Source organism: Podarcis pityusensis, assembly GCF_964106645.2.
Source record: "Podarcis pityusensis genome assembly, chromosome: 4".
NCBI lineage: Eukaryota > Metazoa > Chordata > Lepidosauria > Squamata > Lacertidae > Podarcis > Podarcis pityusensis.
Window position 1 is genome coordinate 2,742,697 of NC_138027.1, and position 19,862 is coordinate 2,762,558.

Genomic DNA, 19,862 nt, shown 5'->3' on the forward strand with positions numbered 1-19,862 from the left:
TTAAGAGTTGGTGCCTAGTCCCTACACCCACAGGTCTCAGGAATGTTACAACATAAAAAAACAAGATAAAAACACAAAACCGATGTTAATCAGCCAAAGGTGGAGATTTGTCTGGTTCCTAAAGATGTTTAATGGTTTTTCCGACCTTTGTATAGATTCTTTGATGGAAAGTGAGATTGGAGCTCCTCCAGAAGCTCTTTCCACATTCCACACACTAATATGTTTTCTCCCCTGTATGAATTCTTTGATGGGAAGTGAGATTGCAGCTGTGAGTGAAGCTGTTTCCACATTCCACACACTGATAGGGTTTCTCCCCAGTATGAATTCTTTGATGCGAAGTGAGATTGGAGCTTTCAGTGAAGCTCTTTCCACATTCCACACACTGATAGGGTTTCTCCCCAGTATGAATTCTTTGATGCGAAGTGAGAGAGAAGCTCTTCCTGAAGCTCTTTCCACATTCCACACACTGATAGGGTTTCTCCCCTGTATGAATTCTTTGATGGGAAGTGAGACTGTGGCTGTGACTGAAGCTCTTTCCACATTCCACACACTGATAGGGTTTCTCCCCTGTATGAATTATTTGATGGGAAGTGAGAGAGGAGCTTTCAGTGAAGCTCTTTCCACATTCCACACACTGATAGGGTTTCTCCCCAGTATGAATTCTTTGATGCGAAGTGAGATAGGAGCTCTTACTGAAGCTCTTTCCACATTCCACACACTGATAGGGTTTCTCCCCTGCATGAATTCTTTGATGGGAAGTGAGAGAGGAGCTTTCAGTGAAGCTCTTTCCACATTCCACACATTGATAGGGTTTCTCCCCAGTATGAATTCTTTGATGCGAAGTGAGAGAGGAGCTTTCAGTGAAGCTCTTTCCACATTCCACACACTGATAGGGTTTCTCCCCAGTATGAATTCTTTGATGCCTAGTGAGAGAGGAGCTCTTCCTGAAGCTCTTTCCACATTCCACACACTGATAGGGTTTCTCCCCTGTATGAATTCTTTGATGGGAAGTGAGAGAGGAGCTTGTACTGAAGCTATTTCCACATTCCACACACTGATAGGGTTTCTCCCCAGTATGAATTCTTTGATGGGAAGTGAGAGAGGAGCTTTCACTGAAGCTCTTTCCACATTCCACACACTGATAGGGTTTCTCCCCAGTATGAATTCTTTGATGGGAAGTGAGTTTGGAGCTATAAGTGAAGCTCTTTCCACATTCCACACACTGATAGGGTTTCTCCCCAGTATGAATTCTTTGATGGGAAGTGAGAGAGGAGCTCTTCCTGAAGCTCTTTCCACATTCCACACACTGATAGGGTTTCTCCCCAGTATGAATTCTTTGATGGGAAGTGAGTTTGGAGCTATAAGTGAAGCTCTTTCCACATTCCACACACTGATAGGGTTTCTCCCCAGTATGAATTCTTTGATGGGAAGTGAGAGAGGAGCTCTTCCTGAAGCTCTTTCCACATTCCACACACTGATAGGGTTTCTCCCCAGTATGAATTCTTTGATGGGAAGTGAGTTTGGAGCTCTTACTGAAGCTCTTTCCACATTCCGCAAACTGATAGGGTTTCTCCCCTGTATGAATTCTCTGATGCCTAGTGAGAGAGGAGCTGTGACTGAAGCTCTTTCCACATTCCACACACTGATAGGGTTTCTCCCCAGTATGAATTCTTTGATGGGAAGTGAGATCGGTGCTCCTACTGAAGCTCTTTCCACATTCCACGCACTGATGAGGTTTCTCCCCTGTATGAATTCTCTGATGCCTAGTGAGAGAGGAGCTCTGACTGAAGCTCTTTCCAGATTCCACACACTGATAGAGTTTCTTTCCAAGGATATTTTGTTGATGGGAAGCGCTGACTGCAGCTTTCTCCAAACTCCAAATTTTCACGTGGCTTCTCCTCTCTGGGGATTTTATCGTGGTCACCTTTGTTCTTGATTTCATCACAATCTGCAATGGAGACAAAAAGGGATTAGAGCCTCAGGAACAAATGGAGAAGAAATTAAGGGAGTTCAGTGTGTGTTTCTTACCTTTGTTGTTTGTCAATAACCAACATATTTATTATCAGATTTTGTTGAGTTGTTGACTGCTGCTTTGTTTGCTACAGAGTAGTGGCCAAAATTGTGGAAGACTTTTGCAGAAAAGTGTATTTCAGAGGTTTGATGGCTCATAACACTGCTTCTTTTGGAGTAATATCATACAATTATGTATCAATGGTAAATTGTTCATTTACCCATATTCTATCTAATGTTATAGCCAAATAACCAGAAAAAGGAAGCACAACTTGCTTAGGTTGACTCTGTGTCTTTTTGTGGTTGGTTTTTTTGTGTTCTTGTAAAACATAATAAAATTATAGAAATGGCACAAAGAGTTGACTGGTCATCCAGAAAGCGATGTAAAATTGTACTGTTTAATGAACAATGCTACAGTTATGAAGAAACTGATGAAAGATTAGGAAAAACTTAACCAGAGCTGGCCATTATATATTTTTGAAGAGGTATCAGGAGACTCAGTCACTATAAAATCAGACCGGTAAAGGCAGGGAAAGGTGCACAAAGGCAAGTGACGATGGACGAGTGGAGAGACTGTCCCTACATGACAGAAAAAAATCATCTGGGTGTATACAAGATGAAATGGCGCAATTTAATGTGAAGTTGAGTGCAAGGACTGGTCAAAATGTTATAATTCTAAGGAATAAGCCATTGTCATCTCACAAGCAAAGGTTGAAAAGATTAAACCCATGTTAACTGGACAGCAGAACAATGGAACAGTGTTATTTGGAGCAATGAGACCCAAATCTCATTGCTTGGTAGTGATGGCATAACATACACGAGGAGAAGAATCAGATAAGATTTACATCCACTTGCATTACACCAACCATGAAACACTCAGATATTGTGTTGATCTGGGGTTGTATGGCAGCAAAAGGTGTGGGCAAAATTTACATCATTAATGGGGATGTAAATGCCCTAAAATGCATAAATGAAAGACTTGCGCGCAAACTGAAGCGTTCCTCAGGTGATCTTTTCCCAGATGCTGAAGCACATTGTCAGGGAACTGCCCTCGGTTCAGGAGGGAGAGAGGAAAAGCCGAATGGATTACAGAGAGCCTCCAGGGATCGTGGGAAGCAGCTCCTCTTCAACGGAGGAGAATAAAGACGCCTCCAGTGGAGCGGCGCTGCAAGAGTCGGAAGAGGCAAGACAGTGCCAGGACAACTTGCCTGGGCAAAGCGGGGAGGAGAGGGGTCCTCTGTTACCCACACCCTCCTTGCGCAGAAAGCATCCGCGCAGAGAGGGGAGGCGCAGACTGGGAGTCAAGAAGCTGCTTTGCTGGGGAAAGTTTAGGAACCACCCACTCACGGATTCTGCCAATGACTGAGTCTGCCACGGGAGAGTGGCGCTCTGGATGGATAAGGTTTATTTTGGCAGCAAAAGCAAGGCTTCACAGCTAAGCAGGGAGATATTTGCCTGCTTGCTCTCGAGCAACCCCTTGGAAACATTACACACACACACACACACACACACACATATATATTCTATTTTATACTTCAACAGGATTCCGCTCCATGTCATGTTGCTGCTGTGTGCAAAAGGTGCTTTCAAGATAAAGATATTTCACTGCCGGAATGGCCTGGGAATAGCCCAAACTTTAACCCAATCAGAAATCTATGGAGCCGACTAAAGAAACTTGTTAGTCAGAAGCAACCCAGCAATAAAGTCCAATTAACAGAGGCAATAATTTAATCTTGGTTTCACTTTATTACAGCTACAGAACTACAAACTTGGTTCATATCATGGGAAGGCATTGTAAGGCCATAATTAAAGCTAAAGGTTGCCAATGGTTATGACTGCTGTTCTAATAAATACTCCTTCATAAAAGTTCTTTCATTACATTCTTCATTAGATTATCCTTCATTGATATATAATTTTATGGTATTACTCCACACAAAAGTGGTGTTATGAGCCATCAAACCTCAGAAATACACTTTTCACAAAAGGTTTCCACAATTTTGGCCACTAGGAGAAGTTCACTTTAAAGTTGATGTTCTATTTATATGGGATCAGACTATTATTTATGTTTCATGTTTATATATGTGTTGGAAGCCGCCCAGAGTGGCTTGGGCAACCCAGCCAAATGGGCAGGGTATAAATAAAAAATATTATTATTACTACAGTGTTACATTGATTTAAGAACAGTCCTGTTCTGGAAAAGATTAAGTTTGTAAACCATCTTCATCATCATCATCATCATCATCATCATCATCACTGCTACTACTACCTGAGATTCAATAAGTCTAGCTCTTCTCTGGGATGAATTTTGTTTGGCCCAACCATGGCATCCCCTCCATCTCCATTGTCAGTCATTTCTTTCATAGAATCATAGAGTTGGAAGAGACCACAAGGGCCATCGAGTCCAACCCCCTGCCAAGCAGGAAACACCATCAGAGCACTCCTGACATATGGTTGTCAAGCCTCTGCTTAAAGACCTCCAAAGAAGGAGACTCCACCACACTCCTTGGCAGCAAATTCCACTGTCAAACAGCTCTTACTGTCAGGAAGTTCTTCCTAATGTTTTTGATCAACCCAAGACTGAGAGGAGCAAATACAAAACCAGAAAACCTGAAGCTACGTATGTGGTGTCCGGTACGTTTCCACAGCTCTCTGGGATGAATTTTGTTTGGCCCAACCATGGCATCCCCTCCATCTCCATTGTCAGTCGTTTCTTTGGTCAACCCAAGACTGACAGGAGCAAAAACAAAAACAGAAAACCTGAAGCTCCACATTTCCTGGACTTGTAGCAGAGCAGCACAGCGAGTGCTGCTTGTGTGTGTGAGCTTGCAGAACTCAGAGTCCAATACACTGCTGTTCCTCTAAATTAGAAAGCTTTATTGTATGTACAGCAAGATAAACCATCGGAAGATGCAGACGTTGCGTCTTCCATGTCTCAGCAGAAAACGAAAGTCAGAAAGAACGAAGAAACAGCTTTCCCGGATGTTGAGAAAGCTCCTCCCCAGATGCAGGACTCTCTGAGCTGTTAACCCTGTAAGCTCTAAAGCTCACAACTTATCTTTCCTAACAATTCTGAAGCTGACATTGAAGATGGCCTGGGCAGTTCAGACCAGCCTGATTGTGGTAGAAAAAGGAATAATTTGAGGACGATTGTTCAAAGAAAAAACTGTAAGTTACTGTTTATTGTGGGGGTGTTAGGTTCCCAGGTGTTATAGGGGGCACTGTTGAGCTCTGTGAAAATATATGAGGTTGGTTCCATAGAGGTATGTTTTGAATTTCCAGGCTGATATGATGATCCCACAGGGAGCCTTACCAAGAGAGGCCACGATCCCACGAGTCTCCTCCATGACGTCCTTATGCAGAGCTCTCTGGTCAGGATCCAGGAACGCCCACTCCTCGTCCGTGAAACGAATGGTGACATCTTCAAAGCAGACTGGACCCTAAAAGAAAAAGGGAAATGTCCTCCTCTGAGACAGCAGAAATATGATCTGCTACACAATGCTCTGTTGATTCCTTCCTGTAAATAATAATAATAATAATAATAATAATAATAATAATAATAATTTATTATTTATACCCCGCCCATCTGGCTGGGTTGCGGTGTTGTTTCAATAGGATTGCTAGCTGCACATTTTATTTATGGATGCTTATTTTATTCTGCCTTTTAATTATGGGTATCCGTCTTTGTGCAAATAGGTGGTACTCCACCTTGTGTTTTCCAAGTCATTCTGCCTAGGCAAGCATTCCAGTTTCCCCGATGGAAGGATCCACTTTCTCCTCTCCTCGTGAGTTGTTCTGGGGAGGTTCCCTCCCAATGCCCTAGGGCCAAATTCAAGGGGTTCATGGGGGCATGGAGAGGGGGAGGGGAGGAATGGGGGGCAGGCTCCATTTTCCAGCGGATGGCGCTGGTTAGGTGAATCCAGGCCACTATTTGTTCTCATTTGTCCACTGCTTAGAAACCAATTTTTGCATTCAGTGATCAGTCTAGAAATAAGATAAGCCTATTTTGGATGGCCCCCTTCATGGATCACTGCCTTGCCATGGCGAAGGGGCTTGAATAACTCAGAGAAGCTATGAGCTATGTCGTGCAGGGCATAAAGATGGACAGGTCATAGTGGAGAGTTTTGACCAAACGTGATCCACCTGGAACAGGAACCGGCAAGCCACTCCAGTATCCCTGCCAAGAAAACTCCATGGACAAAGACAACAGGCATATAAAAGTTATGACGCTGGAAGATGAGCCCCTCAGGTCGGAAGGTGTCCAACATGCTACTGAGGAAGAGCGGAGGACAAGTACAAGTCGATTCAGAGCTGATGAAGCGGCTGGGCCAAAGCCAAAAGGACCCTCAGTTGCGGATATGCCTGGAAGCGAAAGGAAAGTCCAATGCTGTAAAGAAAAATATTGCATAGGAACCTGGAATGTAAGAACCATGAACCTTGGTAAGTTGGATGTGGTCAAAAATGAGATGGCAAGAATAAATATTGACATCCTGGGCATCAGTGAACTAAAATGGATGGGAATGGGCGAATTTAGTTCAGATGACCATCACATCTACTACTGTGGGCAAGAATCCTGTAAAAGAAATGGAGTGGCCCTTAGAGTCAACAAAAGAGTGGCGAAAGGTGTACTAGGATGCAATCTCAAAAATGATAGCATGATCTCGATACGAATACAAGGCAGACCTTTTAACATCACAGTAATCCAAGTTTCTGCACCAACCACTGGTGCTGAAGAAACTGAAATTCACCAATTCTATGAAGGCTTACAACACCTTATAGAAATGACACCAAAGAGGGATATTCTTCTCATTATAGGGGATTGGAATGCTAAAGTAGGGAGTCAAGAGATAAAAGGAACAACTGGCAAGTTTGGCCTTGGAGTTCAAAATGAAGCAGGGCAAAGGCTAATAGAGTTCTGCCAAGAGAACAAGCTGGTCATCACAAACACTCTTTTCCAACAACACAAGAGACGACTCTACACATGGACATCACCAGATGGGCAGCATCGAAATCAGATTGATTATATTCTCTGCAGCCAAAGATGGAGAAGCTCTATACAGTCAGCAAAAACAAGACCTGGAGCTGACTGTGGCTCAGATCATCAGCTTCTTATAGCAAAATTCAAGCTTAAACTGAAGAAAGTAGGAAAAACCACTGGGCCGGTAAGATACAATCTAAATCAAATCCCAAATCCCTTATGAATACATAGTGGAAGTGAGGAACAGGTTTAAGGATTTAGATTTGGTGGATAGAGTGCCTGAAGAACTATGGATGGAGGCTCGTAACATTATACAAGAGGCAGCAACTAAAACTATCCCAATGAAAAGTAAATGCAAGAAAGCAAAGTGGCTGTCCAACGAGGCCTTACAAATAGCGGGGGAGAGAAGGCAAGCAAAATGCGAGGGAGATAGTGAAAGATACAGGAAACTGAATGCAGATTTCCAAAGAATAGCAAGGAGAGACAAGAAGGCCTTCTTAAACGAGCAATGCAAAGAAATAGAGGAAAACAATAGAATGGGAAAAACCAGAGATCTGTTCAAGAAAATTGGAGATATGAAAGGAACATTTTGTACAAAGATTTCCATAATAAAAGACGAAAGTGGAAAGGACCTATCAGAAGCAGAAGACATCAAGAAGAGGTGGCAAGAATACACAGAGGAACTATACCAGAAAGAAATGGATGTCTCGTATACCCCAGGTAGTGTGGTTGCTGACCTTGAGCCAGACATCCTGGAGAGTGAAGTCAAATGGGCCTTAGAAAGCACTGCTAATAACAAGGCCAGTGGAAGTGATGATATTCCAGCTGAACTATTTAAATTTTTAAAAGATGTTGCTGTTTAGGTGCTACGCTCCATATGCCAGCAAATTTGGAAAACTCAACAGTGGCCAGAGGATTGAAGATCAGTCTACATCCCAATCCCAAAGAAGGGCAGTGCCAAAGAATGCTCCAACTACCGCACAATTGCACTCATTTCACACGCTAGCAAGGTTATGCTTAAAATTCTACAAGGCAGGCTCAAGCAGTATGTGGACCGAGAACTCCCAGAAGTGCAAGCTGGATTTAGAAGAGGCAGAGGAACCAGAGACCAAATTGCAAACATGCGCTGGATTATGGAGAAAGCTAGAGAGTTCCAGAAAGACATCTACTTCTGCTTCATTGACTATGCAAAAGCCTTTGACTGTGTCGACCACAGCAAACTATGGCAAGTTCTTAAAGAAATGGGAGTGCCTGATCACCTCATCTACAGTTAGAACTGGATATGGAACAACTGATTGGTTCAAAATTGGGAAAGGAGTACGACAAGGCTGTATATTGTCCCCCTGCTTATTTAACTTATATGCAGAATTCATCATGCGAAAGGCTGGGCTGGATGAATCCCAAGCCGGAATTAAGATCGCCGGAAGAAATATCAACAACCTCAGATATACAGATGACACAACCTTGATGGCAGAAAGTGAGGAGGAATTAAAGAACCTTTTAATGAGGGTGAAAGAGGAGAGCACAAAATATGGTCTGAAGGTCAACATCAGAAAAGCGAATATCATGGCCACTGGTCCCATCACCTCCTGGCAAATAGAAGGGGAAGAAATGGAAGCAGTAAGAGCTTTTACTTTCTTGGGCTCCATGATCACTGCAGATGGTGACAGCAGTCACAAAATTAAAAGACGCCTGCTCCTTGGGAGAAAGGTGATGGCATACCTAGACAGCATCTTAAAAAGCAGAGACATCACCTTACCAACAAAGGTCCGTATAGTTAAAGCCATGGTCTTCCCAGTAGTGATGTATGGAAGTGAGAGCCGGACCATAAAGAAGGCTGATCGCCAAAGAATTGATGCTTTTGAGTTATGGTGCTGGAGGAGACTCTTGAGAGTCCCATGGACTGCAAGAAGATCAAACGTATCCATTCTTAAGGAAATCAGCCCTGAGTGCTCACCGGAAGGACAGATTGTGAAGTTGAGGCTCCAATACTTTGGCCACCTCATGAGAAGAGAAGACTCCCAGGAAAAGACCCTGATGTTGGGAAAGATGGAGGGTACAAGGAGAAGGGGACGACAGAAAATGAGATGGTTGGACAGTGTTCTCGAAGCTACAAACATGAGTCTGACCAAACTGTGGGAGGCAGTGGAAGACAGGAGTGCCTGGCGTGCTCTGGTCCATGGGGTCACGAAGAGTCGGACACGACTAAACGACTAAACAACAACAACAATTTTGGATGGCCATCTGTCTTGGATGATCTAGCAATGCAGGGGGTTGGACTTGATGACCCTTGGGGTCCCTTTCAACTCCAGGATTCCATGAAAACTGCAACTACAGATGAATCCTACTGGCGAAATTCAGAAGGCTAATGTCAGAGTTCTATGGGTAGGAAATCCCACAGTACACAGCTGGAGTTCACACTTTCTTAGCAAGAACACGATATTCACAGACTTGGCTGAGTTTCGGGCCTCATGAGAACAGCAGCTCATTCCCAGAGGGTCTGTCAGTTTGCATAATCTAGCAGAGATTCCTGCAACGCAGGGGGTTTCCTGGCTCTGAGAGACAAGCAGGGAGGGTGGCTTCTGGCAGAAGGAGAGGGAGCCACCGATGGCTCCTCCTTCTCCTGACTCACCTCTGCCTCTCGACTTTCCTCTCCCACTCGCCTCCTTCCTCTTCTGCCTCTGATTCTGCACTGCATTCTGCCACAGAGTCTCCCAGCTCACTAAGCCCTGTTAGCCCTTTAGCTTCTGACATCTCCTCTTCCCAGGCTTCTCCCTCTGATCACTCATCCTTCCTCCACCTCCACTCCTTGGTCTCTAATATGTCTTCCCTTCCTGGTTCCCCAGCTGCTTCCTCCCACCATTCCTCTGTGCCCAACCAGTCCATGACATTGCTCCATCCCTCGGCCTCTGTCCCCACAAGGCAGCTTCCCCTGACCTGATCTGGTTCCACAGCCGCTGCTTCCCTTCTGCCCCCATGAAAAGGCGGATCAGGAGGTTTTGCTGGCATCATTCTGTCACCTGCAAGAGAAAAAATGTAAACAGGATGCCAGGAGTGCCTGCTTCTCTCACAGGGGAAACAGGGCATCTCTAACTACAGATGGGCCTTTCAGAAAGCCTTACTTGCTGAGAGCATTTGGATGTTTGTGCCCATTTCATATGTTAGATGTGCAAAAACCCATCTCCCCTCCTCTGGACCCTTGTTCCCAACTGTCTCCCCGCAAAAGAAGATGAAAAGAATATCAGTGTTTGTAAAAAAAAAAAAAAGGTTCTGTTGGCATAAAAGAGTCCACGAGAAGAGTATCCTTGCAGAGTACTGGTGTAGCTGCTCTGTGAGTCGCCTACTGTGGTCCTCTAGCAGTTCAAACTGTTCCAGTAGCCGATGCTGAGTGCTTTCCTGATCCTCAGATCCTAGCTGCCCCAGCGTCACTGCAGACAGTTACAGCTTGCCACCAACTGCTCCAACGCACAGCCACTGGCTCCATACACCACCAGGACTCACCAGCTCCCTGCTCAGATGCTGTCAATCGCTTTGCACTCTGCACAAGCTCAGAAACACTGGGCCCATAACCTGTCAGTGTTTGTAAAGAAAAAAGAAAAAAGGGTTCTGACCTCCCTTTGTTGCTTTGCCTGGTCCTCGGACCCTTGTGGGCATAAAAGAGTCCACAAGAAGAGTATCCTTGCAGAGTACTTTCTGCTTTTATTCTTAAAAGCCTTTCTGCAAAAGTGACTGACCAACTGTACACAAAAGCGACTGACCAACGGTACACACATCAACACTACCAGCTTTCACCAACCAACCAACCCAAACCAAACTAACATTTCTCACTCTATATATACAACCCGGTGCAGGCCGCTGACTCATGCTGACCCAGCTTTTTAAGCATTAAAGAAACAGCTGCCAACTTTTAGCCATGACAAAGAACCCTCAGATGAGTTGGAAAACCAACAGAATGACACCAGTGGAGAAAAGCCACCTTCCTCCTTACCCAGTGGCCTCTCTCTGGTGTCCAATGGAGGCCTCTCTGTCTCACAGGAACCCAGGTCCATTTCTGCAAAGAGATCCGTTCCCTGAAAAAGAAACAAGGATTCAAAACAGAGAATGGGGAGAAATATTAGTAAAAGAATGACAAAGACAAAAACATTCAGGCTGTTACATCTCATTCCATGGATGCCTTCCCATAAAACAGATGGGCCAACAGTAGAGCATTATGAGATGTTCTCCATACTCTTTGGAACCCCTTGGGCGTATCCAGAGGAAAGTCTCTCTCACCTGCTTTCTCTCCTCTGCCTGACTCAGGAGGAAACCTTCGGCCAGGGCCACCGCCTGGGAACTGGTCTCCGCTCCACAGTCCCTCACCCAGCTCTCCATCTCCGGTGGAAGGACAGCCAGGAACTGCTCCAAGATCACCAGGTCCAGCATCTCAGCTTTCGTGTGCCTTTCTGGCTTCAGCCACTGACGGCCAAGGTGGTAGAGTTGGTTGCAAACCTCTCGGGGTCCTTTGGCCTCCTGGCAGCAGAACTGTCTCACCTGCTGGCTCTGCACCTCTGAGCGGAGGGTGTCCTCCTCACTCAGGATCTTCTGCACAGAGTTTTCCCAGAATCCCCCACTGCTCCCAGTTTGGATGTCATGGCCTCTTCCTGCTTCAGGGCCAGCTGAGTCTCGCTCATCCATCTGTGCTCTGAGGGAGCCTCTGAGAGATCGGAAGGAACCTTTTGGTCTTCTGCCAAGTTCTGTCCGTCTTAATGAAAAGCTCTAGGAAATCCTACAAAGCAAATACATTGTTCTGTTACAGAATTTGTAGGTCAGTAGAAGAAAAAGATTCCCTGAGCAAGCATGGATGAGTCTTGCTGGGAACTAGGGCTGGACTGCACCGCATTCCAGTCCATGAGCTATCTTTTTTTGGGGGAAAGAAGAGTAGGAGAAGAAATATGTCTCTAGCCTTCTAGCAATGCAAAATGTGGAGGCAACTGAACGGATTAATGTGAGGTGAATCAGTCTGGTTTCTGCTGCCTTCCAGTCAATGCATGAAGTCAGAACTGACTGACAAGGGAGTCACTTGTATATTGTGAATAATGGATGCTTGGCTCTAGTGGGGGTCCTCACCTGGGGGTCCTCAGGAGTTGTTCTCCCCCCACCCCCACCCCCCTGCTTCTGTCTCCTTTTTGTGCACTTGGACTCTTTCCTGCTCTCAAGACAGACTCCTGGGTGGGGTCCCTTTTTCTTTGCTCCAAGGGCCAGGTATGTATCTCACCAACCCCTGAGGGCCAAGTGGATGAGGCCAAAGACACCTCCCTTGAAATTTAGGCGGGTAATTTAGTATTAGTAATAATAATAATAATAATTTATTATTTGTACCCCGCCCATCTGGCTGGGTTTCCCCAGCCACTCTGGGCGGCTTCCAACAAAGATGAAAGATACACTAAAATGTCACATATTAAAAACTTCCCTGAACAGGGCTGCTTTCAGATGTCTTCTGAATGTCAGGTAGATGTTTATCGCTTTGGCATCTGATGGGAGGGCGTTCCACAGGGCGGGCGCCACTACCGAGAAGGCCCTCTGCCTTGTTCCCTGTAACTTGGCCTCTTGCAGTGAGGGAACCGCCAGAAGGCCCTCGGAGCTGGACCTCAGTATCCGGGCAGAACGATGGGGGAGGAGACGCTCCTTCAGATATACTGGACAGAGGCCATTTAGGGCTTTAAAGGTCAGCACCAACACTTTGAATTGTGCTCGGAAACGTAATGGGAGCCAATGTAGGTCTTTCAAGACCAGTGTTATATGGTCTCGGCGGCCGCTCCCAGTCACCAGTCTAGCTGCCGCATTCTGGATTAGTTGTAGTTTCCGGGTCACCTTCAAAGGTAGCCCCACGTAGAGCGTGTTGCAGTAGTCCAAGCGTGAGATAACTAGAGCATGCACCACTCTGGCGAGACAGTCCGCGGGCAGGTAGGGTCTTAGCCTGCGTACCAGGTGGAGCTGGTAGACAGCTGCCCTGGACACAGAGTTAACCTGCGCCTCCATGGACAGCTGTGAGTCCAAAATGACTCCCAGGCTGCGCACCTGGTCCTTCAGGGGCACAGTTACCCTATTCAGGACCAGGGAATCCTCCACACCTGCTTACCTCCTGTCCCCCAAAAACAGTACTTCTGTCTTGTCAGGATTCAACCTCAATCTGTTAGCCGCCATCCATCCTCCAACCGCTTCCAGACACTCACAAAGGACCTTCACCGCCTTCACTGGTTCTGATTTAAAAGAGAGGTAGATGGCTTAACACACACATAGCCATTGATGCCAAGGTCCCTGGAGGCTCAGGGACTAGGAGCGCCCATTTCCGGCTGGTTTTCCAGCAACAATTCTTTTGGGAGAGAGAGGATGTGGTCCTGGGAAGCCATGCTCTGGGTGCGAGGGGATTGCTGCAGTGGCCTCCATGGGGAGCTGCCCTGGGAGACACTGGGAAACTGGTCCCCAATGCAGCAGCCAGGCTCTGGGCTGGGATCCCTCTCTTTATCCCTGGCCTTTCTCTCCCACCCTTTTTTGGGGGGGGGGCTAGTCCACCTCCTCGTCCAGCTTTGGAAAACCATTTGCAGATGTTTCCTCTGTTGTGCAGTGAGGCTGAGCGATGTCACACAGAGTTAAAGTCCTAGGGACTCCTTTGTTTAAAGAAGGGAGATTTTTTCTGAAAGGGGGGGGCAAATGAGTTTGGGATCCTCTGATCTGCAGGAAGGAGAGCGTGGCAGACCTGGCCCCTCCCTGGCAGGACCCTCTCCTCCCTGACTTGCGGTCCCCCCCCAGGAGCAGATCAGGCCCCCCATACCCCCACCAGATCCCAGAGAGAGAGAGAGGAGACTCACCAGATCCCAGGAGGGGGCAGCGATGCAGCCCTTGCAGGAGAGACACAAAGCAACACCCCCCCCCTTTCTTGCAGGAAAGGACTGGGGAGGGAGGGGCCTTGGCTCTGGAGGACTTGCCCCCCCTTGCTTCCTGTCCTCTCTAGGAAGGCAGCTTGGTTCCCTTTAACCCTTGCCAAGCCGAGTCCACCCAGCTCAGCCCTCTCTCACTTGGCAGAACCTCAGATTCTTATTATTTTTAATGGATTAAGGGGGGCAGCTGCCCCCCTGGCTACGCCAATGCCCAGATATCCTTTTCTTCACCGCCTCTATTGCATCTGCAGAAAACAGCAGCAGGAGACTTTTTCAGGTGGTTCACAATTTAGCGGAACCACCTGCAACACCGGGGCCCAGTACGGGCCACATGTTCTCCTGCAATGATTTTGCAAAGTTTTTTGCATATACCATCGACCATAGCATCCTTCTGGACCGTCTTGAGGGGCTGGGAGCTGGGGGCACTGTCATACAGTGGTTCCACTCCTTCCTCCTGGGCCGTGTTCAGAAAGTGGTGGTGGGGGATGAGTGTTCAGACCCCTGGGCTCTCACTTGTGGGGTGCCTCAGGGTTCTGTCCTCTCCCCCATGCTTTTCAACATTTACATGCAGCCGCTGAGAGAGATCATCAGGGGGTTTGGACTTGGTGTTCATCAGTATGCCGATGATACCCAGCTCTACCTCTCTTTTAAATCAGAACCAGTGAAGGCGGTGAAGGTCCTGCGTGAGTGTCTGGAGGCGGTTGGAGGATGGATGGCGGCTAACAGATTGAGGTTGAATCCTGACAAGACAGAAGTACTGTTTTTGGGGGACAGGAGGCGGGCAGGTGTGGAGGATTCCCTGGTCCTGAATAGGGTAACTGTGCCCCTGAAGGACCAGGTGCGCAGCCTGGGAGTCATTTTGTTTTTTTTTTAATAAATATTTTTATTGAATTTCCAGATACAAATTTAAAAACATACATTGAAGAAGAAAATAGAAGAACAAGAAAGAAAAAAAGAAAGAAGAAAAAACCAACTTTTCATAACATTCTTTATATAACTAACCAGACTTCCTCACATCTCCCTTACCCTGCGTTCTTTATAATAAAGATATCAGCAAATTATTACCTTGTTTCATATCTTATTTTGTGCTTTTCAAATACTATACCTCTAAATTTAAGATACTTTCATCAATTACTTATATCTTGAATTAAGCATAGTATTACCTTAGATTTTAATCTTTTCTTTCCTAAAACATAATTTCCTATTGCCCAAATCTAATTGCTGAAGCTATAATTTCCGAATCGTGTAACATTTTAACATTCATACAACTTATATTGTTTTTGTAAATAGTCCTTAAATTTTTTCCAGTCCTCTTCCGTTGTTTCTTCTCCCAGATCTCGAATTCTGCCAGTCATTTCAGCCAGTTCCATGTAATCCATCAATTGCGTCTGCCACTCTTCCAGTGTGGGTAAATCTTGTGTCTTCCAATATTTTGCAATCAGTATTCTTGCTGCTGTAGTTGCATACATAAAGAAAGTTCTATCCTTCTTTAACACTTTCTGGCCAACAATGCCCAAGAGGAAGGCCTCTGGTTTCTTGGGGAAGGTATACTTAAATATCTTTTTTAACTCATTGTAGATCATTTCCCAGAAGGCCTTCACTCTTGGACAAGTCCACCAGAGGTGAAAGAATGTCCCTTCAGCTTCCTTACATTTCCAACATTTGTTATCAGACAGGTGATATATCTTTGCAAGCTTGACTGGGGTCATGTACCACCTATATATCATTTTCATAATATTTTCCTTCAGGGCATTACATGCCGTGAATTTTATTCCGGTGGTCCATAACCTTTCCCAGTCCTCAAACATAATGTTATACCCAATATCCTGAGCCCATTTTATCATGGCTGATTTGACTGTCTCGTCCTGAGTGTTCCATTTAAGCAGCAAGTTATACATTCTCGAGAGTACCTTAGTCTTTGGTTCAAGCAATTCTGTCTCTAGTTTCGATTTTTCCACCTGGAATCCTACTTTTTTGTCCAGTTTGAAAACCTCTTGAATTTGAGCATAATGTAACCAATCTCGCACCTTATTCTTTAATTTTTCTAAACTCTGCAGCCTCCAATTATCTCCAATTTTTTCTATTATTTCCCAATATTTCGGCCAGCCGGCTTCCATATTGGGTTTTTTTCAGGCCTTAGCCTCCATTGGTGATAACCATCTCGGGGTCTTGTTTTCTAATAAGTCTTTGTATTTTGTCCAGACAATAAATATTGCTTTTCTGACAATATGGTTTTTGAACATTTTGTGAACCTTTACCTTGTCGTACCACAAATATGCATGCCATCCAAAAGCATTGTTGAACCCTTCCAGATCTAGGACATCAGTGTTCTCTAAGAGTAACCAATCCTTCATCCAACAGAAAGCTGCAGCTTCATAATATAACCTTAAGTCCGGCAGGGCAAATCCCCCTCTTTCCTTTGCATCAGTTAGAATTTTAAATTTTATCCTGGGCTTTTTGCCCTGCCAGACAAACTTAGAAATATCTTTCTGCCACTTTCCAAAACATTCCACTCTGTCCACAATCTGTAGGGTTTGAAACAAAAACAACATCTTTGGCAATACATTCATTTTTATAGCGGCAATTCGACCCAACAAGGAAAGTTTCAATCTTGACCAAATTTCTAAATCCTTTTTAATTTCTAACCAACATTTTTCATAATTATCTTTAAATAGATTCAAATTTTTAGCAGACAAATTAACCCCTAGGTATTTCACTTTTTTAACCACATTTAACTCTGTCTCTTTCTGAAACCCATCTGTTTCTAAAGGTGTCAAATTTTTCCCCAAAACCTTGGTTTTTTGCTTATTCAACTTAAATCCCGCCACCCGACCAAACTCATGAATCAGTTCTAAAACTCTTTTTGTACTAGATTCTGGCTCCTGTAACGTTAAAACCAAGTCATCTGCAAAAGCTTTCAGTTTATATTGTTTCACTCCGACCTGTATTCCTTGCACCAACCGGTCCTTCCTAATCATGTTCAGAAGCACCTCCAGGACTGAAATAAATAAGAGAGGGGATAGGGGGCACCCCTGTCGTGTTCCTTTTTCAATTTTAAACTCTTCTGTCACCACATTGTTCACTATCAATTTAGCTTTTTGCTCTGAATAAATTGCCTCTATTCCATTTTAAAACCCCCGTCCCACTCCCATCCCTTCCAAATTTTTCTTCATAAACTTCCAAGAAATGTTGTCAAAGGCCTTCTCCGCATCAATAAAAATTAACACTGCTTTCGTATTGATGTCAGTTTGCAAAAGTTCCAAAATGTCAATAATATTCCTAGTGTTATCAAACAAATGTCTACCTGGGAGAAAGCCTGCCTGGTCCTTATGAATTACTTCATTTAGCACTTTTTAAAGTCTACTTGCCAAAATATCTGCAAAAATTTTGTAATCCACATTTAGGAGTGAGATGGGACGGTAGTTCTTAAGTTGAGTCTTTTCAGTTTCCAGTTTAGGTATCAGTGTGATGAAAGCTTCTTTCCACGATTCCGGTGCCTTCTTCCCCTCCATAATCTGGTTGCAAACCTCCATTAGTGGGTGTATGAAATAGTCTTTTAATGTCTTATAATACTTGGAGGTAAGCCCATCTGGGCCTGGAGATTTGCCTAGTTGCATATTCTGAATGGCACCCTCAATTTCCTGTTGTGTTATTTTACAGTTCAGGATTGTTCTCTTTTCCTGGGCTAATTTTGATAATCCATTAGTTTTTAAAAATTGGTCTATCTCAGTCTCTTCCTGCGGCCCTTGCGTGTAGAGTTTTTTGAAATATCTCTGGAAACACTTTCTAATTTCTTCTAGTTTCTGAATGTTTCTCCCTTCGATCTCTAGATTGGTAACGGTATTCAATTTTTGTCTGTTTTTCAACTGCCATGCTAACAGTTTTCCACACTTGTTCGCTGATTCAAATGATCTTTGTTTCATTTGTTTGATTTTCCACTCAACTTCTTGATTTATCAATTTAGCATATTGTGCTTGGTGGAATTTAATTTCTCTCAAAACCTCCTTAGATTTTGGTTTTGATCTCAAATTTTTCTCTCCATCTCTTATCTTCTCTAAAATCTTATCCTTTTTTCCATTCCAGAGTCTTTTCTTAATCGTATTCTGTTGTATCAGAAACCCTCTCATAACTGCTTTACTTGCGTCCCAGATTGTTCTCTTTTCCACCGTGGTGTTCAAATTTATTTCAAAATAGTCTTTTAGAGTTTTTTGGGCCTTCTTCACAATCTCCTGATCTCTTAATAGGGTGTCATTCATTTTCCATCTGAAGGAACCGATTGGAGTGAGTCTCAATTCCATTTTCATAGCATTATGGTCGGAGCAGGTTTTTGGGCAGATTTCCACTTTTCTGGTCTTAGGTGCCAGCCCTCTAGTTATCCATATTTGGTCGATTCTTGTCCATGACAAGTGGGCTTCAGAAAAGAAAGTTCCTTCTTTACCTAAGGGGTTCTTTGTCCTCCATATATCAATCAAGTCCATACTGTCAGTTAGTTCAAAGAAAGTTTTAGGTAGTCTGCCGTCTTTTGTTAAATTTTGGTTTTGTGACTTATCCATATTTGTAGAGACCACCCCATTCATATCTCCCATCATAATGATGTTGGCATAGTCCAGATAGTCCAGCATTATCTCATGCAGCTTCTTGTAAAATTCTGATTTCCCCTCGTTTGGTGCATAAATTCCTAATATCAAAAATTTTTCTCCTTGGGTCTGTATCTCAATTGCCAAAATTCTTCCTTGCTCATCTTTAAATAAGAATTTTGGTGACAGGCTCTCCTTTGCATAGATCACCACTCCTCTTTTCTTGACTGTCCGATGAGATAAATTCTTGGCCTAATCTTTTATTTATTAATACTTTCCTGTGGAGCCTAGTCACATGCGTTTCCTGCAAGCAAATAATGTCCAATTGTTCTTTTTTCAATATATGGAAGATTCTTCTTCTTTTTTCCGGAGAATTTCCGCCATTAATGTTCCAACTAAGAAGCTGCAGAGACATCCTGGATCAATCTGTTAGTCCTGTGATGGCGTCTCTTCTTTTTGGTCCTCTGGTCCCGAGGGTATAGATGCCGGTACAGGTGCAGGCAGGGGTGGTGGTCAAGATTCTGCTGCTCCCTTTTGGAGATCCTCTCCGTAGTCGTTCAAAAACTTTTGTTGGTCTTCTGCTGTTTTAATTTTAACTTTCTTTCCTTTGAAGTTAAAAGATAATCCTTGGGGGAACTCCCACCTATAAGGAATTGAGTTGCCTCTCAAAAGTCTTGCCAATTCTGTGTATGTAGCTCTGAGGTCCAAAAGTTGTTTCGGTATGTCTCTGTAAATTTCTGCTTTGTTGCCTTGAATAACCAGTGGTTTTCCAAAATGAAGGCCTAGTATTTTATCTCTCTCTTGCTTGGATCTCAAAATGATCAAACAGTCTCTGGATCTGTCCTTCCTCACCACTCTTCCCAGTCTAAAAGCAGTTTCAATTTTGAAGTCCTTATCTTCTGCTATACCCCAGAACTTTGAAAGTTCTGATGTCAAATAACCAATCAAATCACCCTGTTCAAGTTCTGAAATAGCTCTCAGTCTAAGGTTGTTTTCCCGGTTTCTCAGTTCAACCATAGACAGGTAGGCCTGCTGTTCACTGATCTGTTTATGTAGCGGCTTTACTTCCACTTTTATTGCCTCGGCCTTCTGATTGGCTTCCTCTGCTTTCTGATTGGCTTTCTCAGCCAGTTTGCGAGTTTCTGCAGTTGCTTCCTGTAGATTCCCAATTGCTTGTGTATGTTGAGCAACTTGGTCGGTCAGTTTGCTAATAGAAGCAGTGGCTTGATCAATTTTAGTCGAATGTTCAACCTCTTTTTTGTTTAAAATTGCCAGTTGTTCAAAATTTGGTTTAAAACTGTTTCAGATCCTCCTGAAGCCATATCCTCTAATGGTGTCTGCTCAGCTTCTCCTTCTTGTATTCCTAAAACAGCTGGGACAGAT

General features: G+C 44.3%; 2 protein-coding genes across 5 annotated transcripts in view; both read right to left on the reverse strand.

Moving 5' to 3' along the window:
* Positions 1–11,059, reverse strand: part of LOC308475163 (olfactory receptor 52E4-like) — a gene marked incomplete at its 3' end in the record, with an annotated part of 165,605 nt that extends 154,546 nt beyond the window's left edge. Inside the window, exons 1-4 of one of the 3 annotated variants that reach the window (XM_081002132.1) lie at positions 10,974–11,059; positions 9,923–10,005; positions 5,321–5,447; positions 107–1,948 (exon numbers count right to left, since the gene is read on the reverse strand). In XM_081002132.1, the coding sequence (XP_080858258.1) occupies positions 215–1,948; positions 5,321–5,447; positions 9,923–9,963 (1,902 nt within the window). In that variant the 5' untranslated portion in view covers positions 9,964–10,005; positions 10,974–11,059. Of the gene's footprint in view, positions 1–106; positions 1,949–5,184; positions 5,239–5,320; positions 5,448–9,922; positions 10,006–10,973 lie in introns of those variants that run through there. The other 2 variants (XM_081002135.1, XM_081002133.1) reach the window with 2 other exon arrangements.
* The window catches only part of LOC308475072 (uncharacterized protein), a 296,536-nt gene that overhangs the window by 45,847 nt on the left and 230,827 nt on the right, over positions 1–19,862 (reverse strand). Inside the window, exon 2 of one of the 2 annotated variants that reach the window (XM_081001889.1) lies at positions 13,104–13,224. The exons of the other annotated variant lie outside the window; for it this stretch is intronic. The gene's annotated coding sequence lies outside the window, so the exon portion shown is untranslated. The remainder of the gene's footprint in view (positions 1–13,103; positions 13,225–19,862) is intronic. 2 annotated transcript variants of the gene reach the window in all.